General features: G+C 55.9%; 1 protein-coding gene across 1 annotated transcript in view; it reads right to left on the reverse strand.

Annotated features, from left to right (window-relative positions):
• Nucleotides 1-1,035, reverse strand: part of LOC133243835 (protein Shroom2-like) — a 150,341-nt gene extending 149,306 nt beyond the window's left edge. Inside the window, 1 exon segment of the mRNA XM_061410559.1 lies at nucleotides 833-1,035. Coding sequence (XP_061266543.1) covers nucleotides 833-997 — 165 coding nt within the window. The 5' untranslated portion in view covers nucleotides 998-1,035.
• Nucleotides 1,036-13,214: the final 12,179 nt, after the last annotated feature.

Consider the following 13,214-nt stretch of genomic DNA (forward strand, 5'->3'; position numbering starts at 1 on the left):
ACACACACACACATACACACACACACACACACATACACACACACATATACACACACACATACACACACACATACACACACACACACACACACACACACACACACACACTCAGTTCAGTCGCTCAGTCGTGTCAGACTCTTTGCGACCCCATGGACACACACACTAGCATTTATTATCAAATCCCACTTCTATAAAGGACTTTGAAAACCTTCAGGTTTTTGTTTTTTGTTTTTTTACAAGTATCCAGGGCGCCGCGGATCTAGGGCTGGAAGCCAAACGTCAGTAAATATTGATGGGCTTTTGGGAATGGAGAAGCTGGCCTGCCGGCAGCTGCTCGCCCACACATCCTAGAGATAAGGGGTGCGGGTCCAAGGCGAGGTACAGAAACAAGCATCCAGACAGGCTAACACAGGAGGAGCAGGCTCTGTCCACCCGGCGCACGTGGGAACATTCCCCCCAGACCTCTGGGCTGGTCCACAGGTACAGGCCGCCACTAGGGAGGCCAGGAGTGACAGGGGACCTGGCCGGGCCCCTTCCAAGAGGGGGAGGGGAGAGATCCGAAACAGGAGCCAATGGAACTATCGGCGGCGCCGGGAGCCAAAAAGAGCTGGGAAAGAAAGCAGGGCGGCCCAGGTGGCGCCCGGACCAGACACCTAAGGCGGGTCCCAGCGCCCCACGTTCTCTAAGGGGACCCAGGCAAACGCGAGTCCCGGGCCCCGGGCGCCACCCGCAACCCCCCCAACCTCGCCCGGCGCTCCTGACCTCGACGAATCCCCCGCCCCCCGAGGCCACCTCCCGGCTATCACCGTGCAAGTCCCGCGCTCCCCCTCACCTTGGTGATGACCAGCGGCTCGCCGTGCTCGCGGCCGCCCTTCAGGGTGAAGCCCCAAGGGGCGCCGCCGCTCAGCTGCACCTCCACCAGACGCCCGCCATCGGCCGCCCGTGCCTCGGCCGCTGCCAGTCGCTCCGGCCACGCGCGGGGCTCGGCGCCCTCCATGGCGCGGGGCGCAGAGGCGGCGCTGCCTCTCAGGTCCCCGGGGCGCCCGACCCATACGTAACGGAGAAGCCCAGCTGGCCGAGGGCGAAGAGGCTCTCGGTGCCCCAGTCGTCTGCCGCAGGCAAACTTGCACGGCAACTTGCAAGGAAAGTGCCGGTCCGGGGCGGGAGGGAACACTGATATCGCGCAGCGCTACGCTGCGCACTGGGGAAGGCGGGCCCCGGAGGGGGCGGACCCAGAGGGAGGAGGCGGGGAGGGAGCGGGGAGGAGGCGGGGAAACGTGGGAAGTGGGAGGGCCGGCTGGGAGCTGCGGGGCCAGGCGCGCGCTCTTGGGAAGGGAGCGGGCCGCGTGAGGCGGGGTTTGGCTCGCGCCGCGCGCGAAAGAAGGGGGGCTCGCGCCGCGCTCGCAGGAAGTGGGACTCTCGTCGCGCCGCGCGGAGACCTAGACCCCCGGGCGCAGGAACCGGGGTCTGGCGCCGCGCGTGCCGGGGGGAGGGCTGGCTAGCCGCACTCAGAAACGGGGGGACTCACGCCGCGGCAAGCGCCCAGAAACTGAGGAGTCGCGCCGCGCGCGCAGGAAGTGGGGGATTTCTCGCGCCGCGCGCGCAGGAAGGGTGGGCTCGCGCCGCGCGCTCCCGGGAGAGGGCTGGCCCCGCGCGTGCAAGAACCGGGGCGCTCACGCTGGCGGAGGAACGGGGGACGTTCTCGTGCTGCGCGCACCGCGAGCACCGCGGGGAGGGCTGGCCCCGCGCGCTTAGGAACGGGGGTACTTGCGCCTCGCGAGACGGGAAGCTCCGCGCGCGCAAGAAGAGGGGGCTCGAGTCGCTCCGCGTGCGCAGGAAGGGGCGGGGCTAGCTCCGCGTGCTCCCGGGGGAGGGCTGACCCCGCCGCGGCGCGCGCCCAAGAAGCGGGGTCTCGCGCTGCCCATGCCGCATGTGGCTCCGGGCACGTAGGAAGGGGCAACTAGCGCCGCCGGTGGGGAGCAAGTCGTGCGCGCAAGAGGGGAGGCTCGCACTTCGCCGCGTGGGTAGGAACGGTGGGGCTGGCACCGCGCGCGCTGGGGTAAGGAAGGGTTGGCCCGCAGGAACGAGGGTGCTCGCGCCGCGCCGCGCGCAGGAAAGGGTCGTGTGTGTGTGTGGAAAGGGTGTGTGTGTGTGTGTGGAAAGGATGTGTGTGTGTGGAAAGGGTGTGTGTGTGTGTGGAAAGGATGTGTGTGTGTGGAAAGGGTGTGTGTGTGGAAAGGGTGGGGGGGAAACTGTGTGTGTGTGTAGAAAGGGTGTGTTTGTGTGTGTGTGGAAAGGGTGTGTGTGTGTGTGGAAAGGGTGTGTGTGGAAAGGGTGTGTGTGTGTGTGTGGAAAGGGTGTGTGTATGTGTGTGGAAGGGTGTGTGGGTGTGGGGAAAGGGTGTGTGTGTGGAAAGGGTGTGTGTGTGTGGAAAGGGTGTGTGTGTGTGGAAAGGGTGTGTGTGTGTGTGTGTGTGTGTGTGTGTGTGTCCAGTCTGGCCAAGTAGTCTCCCCTTTCTTCAAAGATTTGCTGATTTCAAGCAAAAGTCCTAGCTCTCTGGGAGAGATTTCCCAGGCGGAGAGGGGCCATAGAGAAGCAGTATTTTAATGCAAATCATGGCTCAGTCACATTTTATGAACTGGCAATGGATCAAAATGAAGGATGTCAGAGACCCAGACCGGTCAGACCTGGCAAGAGCGCGTGGTTTCTGGGGCAGATGGATTAAGATGAGACAACACTGTTGAGGGCTCCAGGTTCTGGAGAATTAACCCGCCCCCTAGGAAGGCCCGAAGAAGGCGATGGCACCCCACTCCAGTACTCTTGCCTGGCAAATCCCAAGGATGGAGGAGCCTGGTAGGCTGCAGTCAATGGGGTCGCAAAGAGTTGGACACGACTGAGCGACTTCCCTTTCACTTTTCACTTTCATGCACTTGGGAAGGAAATGGTAACCCACTCCAGTATTCTTGCCTGGAGGATCCCAGGGACGGCGGAGCCTGGTGGGCTGCCATCTATGGGGTAACACAGAGTCGGACACGACTGAGTGACTTAGCAGCAGCAGCAGCAGCAGCTGGGAAGGGCTGCTGACGGGCAGAGAGCGGACTTCCCCGACCCTGAGCTCTCCGCACCTCACCCCTCCTCGCTGCAAAGCATCACCCTCGTGAGGCCTCGTGGCGTTCCGCGGTGCCGTCACCGAGCCTGGTGCCTTTTCTGCCAGCGCGGGCGGAATCCCGCGGGGGCCGCGGGGAGGCCCAGGGCACATGACGCCCCCTTCCCGCGGTCTCCGCGTCCAGCATATAACCCAGGTCGGTCGGCAGACCCGAGCCGCGCGCGTCCCCAGCACGACCCGTGGCCTCCCCGCGCCTCGTCGCCTTCTGCTGCCCCACGAGGGACGCCGCCACGCAGCTGGTGCTGGGCTTCCAGTCGCGGGCCTTCCACGCGTTGTGCCTGGGCAGCGCTCCGGCTGGCGCTCGGCCTTCTGCAGCTGCGGCCGGAGCGCTGGCCCGCGGGCCCCGGGGTCGCCTGGGTCTCGCCACCAACCACGGCCCGCGGCCCCGCCTCCTTGGGCATCATGCGCGCCGCCACCACTTGCGACGTGTTCGGCTGCCTGGGTGAGCGCGCGACCCGCGCTGGCGGGTGGCGACCTGTCGGTGTGTGAGAGAGAACGCCCGGGCCGTGGGTGGGGACTCGAGCGTGCGTGGTTCAGGGCGCGGGGCCCGCGGGTGGGGACCCGACTATTAGTAGTTGAGGGCCCATGCCCCGCGGGTGGGGACCCCCTTCGTGGTAGGTGAGGGTGCGCACGGCTCGCGGGTGGGGACCGCTCCGTGCCCAGTTGAGGGCGGGCGGCCCCCGAATAGGGCTTCCTCTGTGGGTGAGGACATCCGGTCCCCAAGTAGGGACCTGTCTGCGTTTTTTCAGGGCGCGTCTACCTGCGCGGTTGAGAGCCCGTGGGGCTTCGTGCGAGGTTGATGGGATGCGGCCCGCGAGTGGGGTCCCCTTCGTAGGAGTTGTGTGCGCACGGCCGGTCGAAGGTGGGGACCACTGGGCGCGGTTGAGAACGCGAGGCTCAACGGTGGGGACCCCTCCGTGTGAGAATGAGGACGCCTGGCCCTCGAGTTAGGGACCCGTCTGTGCGTTTTGCAGGGCTCCCATACCTCGGTGGGGACCTTGCCGTGGCCAGTTGAGGGCTCGTTGCCCGCGAGTGGGGACCGATCTATGCGTTTTCAGGATGCGGGTAACGCCGTGGGGACCCTTCCCTGTGCGACCCACGGGTCTGGACCCCTCTGTGCCCAGTTGAGAGCCAGCTGCCTGCGAGTGGGGACCCCTCAGTGCGCGGTTGAGGGTGCACGACCCACGAGTAGGGTCCTCTCCATGTGTGGATTAGGATGCCAGACTCACCAGTAGGGACCCATCTGTGCATTTTTCAGAGATCGGATCCCGCGGGTGAGGACCCTTCCGTGCCCAGTTGAGGGCGCGCTGCCCGCGAGTGGGGACCCCTCCGTGAGCTGTTGAGGGCCCAGTGGGGACGCCCTTCATGGGCTTGGAGGGCGCACAGCCTTGTGGTGAAGACAACTCCGTGCACGGTTGAGTGTGCAGAGTCCACGGGTGGTGTGAAGTTGAGGGCGCGCGTACAGCCTTGAGGACCCAATCGTGCGCTGTCGATGGTGCGTGGCCTGCGAGTGGAAACCACTGCGTGAGCGGTTGAGGGTGCACAGCCTTGTGGTGGGGACCACTCACTCACTGCATGCGCAGTGGAAGGCACACGCCCGCGGGTGAGAAGCCCTCCGTGTGTGCTTAAAGGCGCACTGCATGAGCGTGGGGATGCCTCTGTGCGCGGTTAAGGGCGAACGGCAGGCAGGTGCAGACCCCCTCAGTGTGCTGTTGAGGGCGCACAGCCCAGTGGAGGGGACCACTGCACACACAGTTAAGGGCACACGACGCGTGGGTGGGGACCCCTGTATGTGCCGGTGAGGATGACAGGCCCGCGAGCTGGGATCCGTCTGTGTGTTTTCCTGGGAGTGCGCAGCACGGGTCGGGACCCCTGTATGCCCAGTTGCGCCCCGCGGCCGGCGAGTGGGGACCTCTCCTTACGCGGTTGAGGGTACACGGCCCGCGGATGGGAACCCCTCCATGCCCAGTTGAGGGCGCGGGGCCCGCGAGTGGCGACCTGCTTCTTGGGAGTTGAGGGAACACGGCCTTCAGCTAGGGAACTCTTCGTGTGCGGGGAAGGACACCCGTCCCAGGAGGCCCCGCCCACGCAAGAAGTGGGGGCTCGCGCCGCGCCCCCACGAAGCGGGGGCTCGCGCCGCGCAGCGTGAGCAGGAGGAAGGGCTCGCGCCGCGCGTGCTGGGGGGCCCCACGCGCGCAAGAAAGGGCGGCTCCGGCCACGCATCCAGGAAGGGGGCTCGAGCCGCGGGTCGCAGGGGCCCCTGAACGCGCAAGAAGTGAGGGCCTGCGCCGCGAATGCCGGGGGACCCAGCGCGCACAGGAAAAGTAGGCTCGCGCCATGTGCGTAGGAAAGGTCCAGCTCGCGCGGGGGAAAGGGCTGGCCCCGCGCGCGCAGGAAGTGGGGGCTGGGGCCGCGCGTGCCGGGGGTCCCCGCGCGCGCTGGAAACGGGGGACTCGTGCCGGGTGGCGGGGCGAGGGGCGGCGCACAGAAAAGGGGGTCGCCCACAATGGGGGAAGAGCTGATCCCGCGCGTCGAGGGTTGGGGACTCGAGCCTCTGTAGGTCAAGGGGCGGGACGCTCTGGGGCTGCCGTGAGGTGCCCAGAGGGTGTGAGGAACGGGTAGAGGCCGGCGCACGGTGGTGAGGGGCCCTTGGGTGGAGGCGCGCTTGGGACTTCCTCCCGCCCGCGGGAGGTAGGAAGCTGCGGGCTTGGCGGCAGCTCTGGGCTCACGGTGACATGGCGGGGGCGGGGCGGGGCGGGGGAGGGGGCGGGTAAGTGAAGGGGGAGGGGAGGCGGGGCGCGGAGGGTAGTGGCGCTCACTGTCGGGCCAGAGGTCTGGGGCGGCGGCTCGAGGCCCAACCCTTTTCGCGCCCGGACAACAGGCAGGAGACACCGCGGACACTAAGTTTCATCCCTAGATGGGAAAGACACCCTGGAGGAGGGCATGGAAACCCGGTCCAGTATTCTTGCCTGAAGAATCCCTTGGACAGAGGAGCCTGGTGGGCTACAGTCCATGGGGTCGCAAAGAGTCGGACAGGTTGTGCGATTGAGCACACGATCAACCAAAAGATGAAAGACCATATAAATGCACCTACAGTTTTTGGATGTGCCCTGTCCCAACACCGGGCCTCCCTTGTGGCTCAGCTGGTAAAGAACTGGGCAATGGGGGAGACCTGGGTTCCATCCGTGGGTTGGGAATATGCCCTGGAGAAGGGAAAGGCTACCTACTCCAGTATTCTGGCCTGGAGAATCCAATGGACTCTACAGTCCATGGGGTCACAAAGAGTCCAACTTTCACTTTCACAACACAGTGCTGCTCCCCTCACCCTCCCACTGGTCGCCCCCAGCCCAAAAACTGGTGTTGACTAAAAAATCTCAATTTAAACCTTATATCTTACCTAGGGCTGAAATTCAGACCACTCAGTCCACTAAAGCATGAAATCCTTGTCTCCATAAATCACAGCAGCAGTGGTCTATCACATTTTCATTCACTTCATTCACTGTGTAATCCTTGTCTGATCACCCATCTGCCACTCAGAGGGGTTATACTGTCATTCCTTGAATTCAGGTGTAATTTTACCTACATCCTCACTAAACATCATGCTGCTGAGCTTTTGTGTTTTAATCTTCACATAAGGCATTCCTTCCAGCTTCATTCAAGCAGTTCAGTCATTCAGTTATGTCTGACTCTTTGCAACCCTATGGACTGCAGCACGCCAGGCCTCTCTGTCCAACTCCTGGAGCTTGCTCAAACTCATGTTTATTGAGTCAGTGATGCCATCCAACCATCTCATTCTCTGTCATCCCCTTCTCCTCCTGCCCTCAATCTTTCCTAGCATCAGGGTCTTTTCCAATGTTTAAGTTCTTTGCATGAGGTGGGTTCAGCTCAGTATTAGAGCTTCAGCTTCAGCATTGGTCCTTCCAGTGGACATTCAGGACTGATTTACTTTAGGATAGACTAGTTTAATCTCCTTGCAATCCAAGGAACTCTCAAGAGTCTTCTCCAACACCACAGTTCAAAAGCATCAATTCTTCTGCACTCAACTTTTTTCATGATCCAACTCTCACATCCATTCATGACTACTGGGAAAACCACAGCTTTGACGAGACGGACTTTTGTTGGCAAAGTAATGTCTCTGCTTTTTAATATGCTATCTAGGTTGGTCATAACTTTCCTTCCAAAGAGTAAGCTTCTTTTAATTTCATTGCTGCAGTCACCATCTGCAGTGATATTATAGCCCAAAAGAATAAAGTCAGCCACTGTTTCCCCATCTATTTGCCATGAAATGATGGGACCGGATGCCATGATATCAGTTTTCTGAGTGTTCAATTTTAAGCCAATTTTTTCACTCTTCTCTTTTACTTTCATTAGGTAACACTAGTCCTGCAGTAAAAAGTATCATCATTCCTAAAAACCCTTCACATCTGCTATATGTTGCTGTGTGCTCAGTCACTCAGTCATGTCTGACTCTTGGCAACCCCATGGACTGTAGCCTGCCAGGCTCCTCTGTCCATGGGATTCTCCAGGCCAGAATACTGGAGTGGGTTGCCATTTCCTCCTCCAGGATCTTCCCGGACCAGGGACTAAACCTAAGTCTCCTGCATTGGCCATTGGATTCTTTACCACTGAGCCACCAGGGAAGCTCATCTCTGCAACCTCATCCCTGGACTGACATCCATGTGATGCAAGGACAAGAGTGATGTTGAAAAGCAGGAATTCTATGGGATGCACAGACCAGGGGGGTGGGGATCTTGGGGGCATCTGTATAATTCCACAGCCTGCAGTTATGGGGAAAAAAAACATCAGATCTTCTCCCACAGATATAACTGTAACAAGACTGTGAAAAGTGATTTGTCTATGACTTAGGCAATGCCAATTCAGTTTTAAAGGTCATCTTTCTTTTTACCTTCACACCAAATACTTAATTAAGCTGCGGATACCTCTGAGAGATTTTGTTCCTGAATGAGAAATGACAAGTGTGGAATAATCGTGTTCCTCAGTTCAGTTTTTTTTTTTTTTTTAATTATGCCACAGGCCCCTTTGCTTTATTCTCTGTATAGTTAAGTCAGGCATTCAGGGCAACAGAGAGAATGCCTGTGCCCGCCCCTCAAATTCATATGTGGGGTCCTGACTCACATGAAATAGAAAGAAGGGGTGGGGTCTGTAGGAGGTGATCCGGTCATGAGCCTCATGAATGGGATTAGGACTTTAAAAGGAGACCCCAGAGAGCTCCGTGAGTTTCCCAGGTGGTGCCAGTGGTGAAGAACCCACCTGCCAATGCAGGAGATGTAAGAGATGAGGGTTCCATCCCTGGGTCAGGAAGATCCCCTGGAGGAAGGCATGGCAACCCACTACAGTATTCTGCCCTGGAGAATCCCCGTGGACAGAGGAGCCTGGTGGGTTACAGTCCATGGGGGTCGCAAAGAGTCAGACACCACTGAGTGACTTAGCACACACAGCGAATACATGATGGTTAAAAAATATACACACACAGGTATATAAAGCAATACCTAACTATGCAGATCAATAGTCCTTAAAAAATACAAGAGTACTTAGATGAAATTACTATTGCAAAAGTTTTCATTGATTTCTTTTTTTGACTGGGCGCTGTGGCTCCTGGGATCATAGCTCCCTGACCTAGCGCCAAATCGTAGCCAATGGACTGGCAGGGAAGTCCCACACATTTTTGTATTTTAAAGTACATTTTTTAGAAAGCTATTGGTTATTTTTCAATTTTTTTTTTCTTCGTTTAGTTAGGTAGCCAATGTATTTTTGAGGACTTTTGACTTGTCCAGCACCAGGGAGGACTTGTGAAGGAATGTAAAGGATGCAAGAAATATGAAACATTCACTCTGGCCATAAAGAAAATGTCGTTGGCTTCCATGAAACAATGAGGGCACAATTAATGTGCAAAATGGCTTTTCCCTGCAAAAGGTTCATTCGCATCAGAGAAATCCAAGTAGAGAAGAAAAGAAAAAAGAAATAAATAGACCTCTGTGTTTCCTTCTCATCCACTTTTTCTTCCCCCTCTGAAGGCTTTGAAAACACATCCTGGAAGGAATGACTGAGCTAGTATGCTGCTGGCTGAGAGGAGGTGGGGTGATGGTTCAGGTGGGGACCCCAAGGGCAAAGAAAGGATTGTTCTCTGTGGAGAAGTTGCGAGCATCAGGACTTGGTGGCAGCCTAGCTCATGAGCTCAGAGTTCATTTTGAATCTGTCCCGAGTCTCCGTACCCCACCTCCCCTAGGGCTGGTGTATATCTCGGGGGTTGCTGCTACTACTAACTCACTTCAGTTGTGTCCGATTCTGTGCAACCCCATAGATGGCAGCCCACCAGGCTCCCCTGTCCCTGGGATTCTCCAGGCAAGAATACTGGAGTGGGTTGCCATTTCCTTCTCCAGGGTTGGAGGCCTTCAAAAACAACTTCCTGGGTTTTTGGCTGAAGTTAGCTGAGTTAAGGGGCTCCTGAAAGGAATTTCAGGTAGACGCATACTTGAAGGGAGGCAATTATGAGTTTCATTTGGGTGGGTGGAATCTGAGATGCTTTCCTGATACTGTCTTACCTTTCTGAGGGCTATAGTAATAACGTAACATCGCTAGTGAAGAGCTATTCTTTCCCTTCGGGAGGTCTTAAGTCTGGAATCAGGGTGTCAGCAGAAGGACTTCCCTGGCGGTCCAGCGGCTAACACTCTGCACCCCCAGTGCAGGGAGCCCAGGTTCGATCCCTGGTCGGGGAACCAAGATCCCACAAGCCACAGCTAAGATCTGGCGCAGCCCAATGAAGAATAACCCAATCCGGGATTCTTGCCTGGGAAATCCCATGGACAGAGGAGCCTGGTGGGCTGCAGTCCACAGTGTGGCAAAGAGTCGGACACGACTTAGTGAGCACACACACATACATTTTTTAAAAAGGTGTCAGTGGGGCCATAACATGTCTGGAGGCGCTAGCAAAGACTCTGCTCCTCCCACCTCCCACCTTCAGATGGCTATAGGTGCTTCTTGTGATTGCCCTAAAGTCCCACCTGAAGAATCAACTATCACTTCTGCATCTCAAAATCCTTATTGTAATCACATCTGCAAAGAACTTTTTCTTTTTTTTTCCAAATAAGGTAAAGTTGACGGGTTTTCCAGGATTCAGACCTGTCACCTTTGGGAGACATTTAGTCAGCTTACTGGAGAAATGGAAACCACTCATAGGTGTCCTGGAAAATGAAGGGGACTTTGCCACTTAGTTTGGAAGAAGCCTGGCTAAAGCCCCACAGCTGATTTCCACAGCTCCCCTTCGTGAGGAACAGGAGTCAGGCTAACAATCCACTGACCTCAGGTGGTACTTGCAGAAGCCTAGTCCCCAGCCTTCTGCCAAGGGAGGACTACCCCCCAGGGAGGCCCTCACATAAAGATTTGGCATGTCTCAGTCGCTCAGTCGTGTGCGACTCTTTGCCACCCCATGGGCTGTGGCCCACCAGGCTCCTCTGTCCAGGGAATTCTCCAGGCAAGAACACTGGAGTTGGCTTGCCATTTCCTTCTCCAAGATCTGGGATACCTACCAGCAGAAGACCTAGATAGACATTTCTGCAAAGAAGACATACAGATGGCCAACAGGCCACATGGAAAAACGCTCAACATCACCAATAAAAGGAAATGCAAATCGAAACCACCATGGGGTATTGTGTCACACCAGTCAGAATGGTATTAAAAAGTCTGCAGATAATAAGTGCCGGAGAAGGGGTGGGGAAAAATGGAACCTCCTATGCTATTGGTGGGAATGTAAGTTGATGCAATTACTATGGAGAACAGTATGGAGGTTCCTTTAAAAACTGAATACAGAAAAAAAAAAAAATGAATACAGAGTTACCATATGATCCAGCAATCCCATTCCTGGGCATATATCCAGAGAAGAACATGATTCAAAAAGATAATGGACCAAAGTTCATAGCAGCACTATTTAGAATAGCCAGGACATGGAAGCAACCTAGATGCCCATCAGCAGATGAATGGATAAAGAAGATGTGTGAAGTAGCCCCCAGCCTGGGCCACAGTCACCACCCTATGCGTGACCCTCAGCTGAGGTCAGGGTCTGGAGATCACAGCATTGGCCAAGGGGCAGGCTTGAGGCTCCTGAGAGCACAGGAGCTCTGACACCCACCTGGCACCCTTACCTTCATCCTTAGTATTATATTTGGGAACGTCTTTTTCAAATCTTGAACGCCTTCTGAGACCCAACCTACTTGTAACTTGGGGATAGTTCTGCCAATGAAATTGCAGGATGAAAATGCTACACCGGGATCATCAAGGCGGGTCAAGTGGAAACCAAGGCAAGCGATTTTGAAGCTGCAAAAAAAGATTCCACATGTGAGATTTCAGCAAGATAACCTCAAATGTACTGCTTTGCCCAAAGGCAGAATGAAATTTCTGCTTCTTCGCTATGGTATCACTTGGGTGATTATGCAATAAATGCCTTTCTAGCTTCATATGGCACATTTTAAGGGGAAAAACAAAAATAGTGAGTGCATGTTCATTCAGTAAGTTGTGTCCCACTCTTTGCGACCTTATGGACTGTAGCCCGCCAGGCTCCTCTGTCCATGAGATTCTCCAGGCAAGAATACTGGAGTGGGTTGCCATTTTCTTGTCTAAGCAATCTTACCGACCCAGGGATTGAAACTGTTTCTCCTGCAGACAGATTCTTTACCCCTGGGCTACCTGGGAAGCCAAAAAATCCAATAGAGATACTTGTAGGAGATTCTTAGATGGGACTTCCCTGGTGGTCCAGTTGTTAAGACTCCATGCTGCCAATGCAGGCGGCACAGCTTTGATCACTGCTCAGGGGAACTCAAGCTCATGGCAACCCACTCCAGTATTCCTGCCTGGAGAATCCCATGGACAGAGGAGCCTGGCGGGCTACGGTCCATGGGGTCACAAAGAATCCCGACTTAGCACAGACACACAAAGTTTCTCCTTCTCACTCCCAGTACAGTCACAGCCACACACACACACACACACACACGGCAAAAGGGACTGGTCATCTGTGTATCCTTAAAGCTGATAATTCAAGGGCTTCACAGGAAGCAGGACGCTGAAAAGGAAGCCTCTGCTTCTTTGGTGTTTGAGGGCTACTGCTTTGGGTGCTGGAAATTCCTCACTGGCCACTGGCCAAAACATTTCTTTCAACTGAGTCTATATGACCCCTTCAAGGAACGTAGAAGTATTTCACTAGCAGTAGAAATAACAGGGAGTGACGGAGGACTGCTGTCTGAAAGGTGGTGGAGTTTTTACTGCAACGGAGAGACTTCTTCTGGCACACATAGCATGTTTCTAAAAGTCAGATGGGTTGTCATTCCTTACCTCTGCACAATTAGACTTGTAGAAAGCCTGCAGGAACTACTGTGTGATTGGCTTTTAAAACAATACAGTTGCTTACATTTCAGAATAATCTTAGATTGGGACTCACCTGGTGGTCCAGTGGTTCAGACTCTGTGCGTCTACTGCAGGGGGCCTGGATTCCCTGGCAGAGAATGTAAGATCTCCAGGAAACTAAGCTCCTACTGTCCTGTGGCGTGTGGCTGTCTCCTTTTCTAAATAAAGCTTTATTGGTACCATGCCTCATCCATTCACTTACCTTCTGCCAGTGGCTACTCTGGGGCTCCCAGGGCAGTGGTGGGTAACTGCCACAGACACCATGCAGCTTGCAAAGGCTAAAATATGTACTGTCTGGCCTCCTCAGAACAGGGCTTCCCTGGTGGCTCAGCTGGTAAAGAATCTGCCTGCAATGCAGGAGACATGGGTTCAATCCCTGAGTTAGGAAGATCCCCTGGAGAAGAGAAAGGCTACCCACTCCAGTGTTCCTGGGCTTCCTTGGTGGCTCAGCTGGTAAAGAATCCACCCGCAAAGCGGGAGACCTGGGTTTGATCCCTAGGTTGGGAAGATCCCCTGGAGAAGGGAAAGGCTACCCACTCCAGTATTGTGGCCTGGAGAATTCCATGGACTGTATAGTCCACAGGGTTGCAAATAGTCAGACATGACTGAGTGACTTTCACTTGCATTTTTGAGC

This window comes from Bos javanicus, chromosome Y (genome assembly GCF_032452875.1).
Source record: "Bos javanicus breed banteng chromosome Y, ARS-OSU_banteng_1.0, whole genome shotgun sequence".
NCBI classification, from domain to species: Eukaryota; Metazoa; Chordata; class Mammalia; order Artiodactyla; family Bovidae; genus Bos; species Bos javanicus.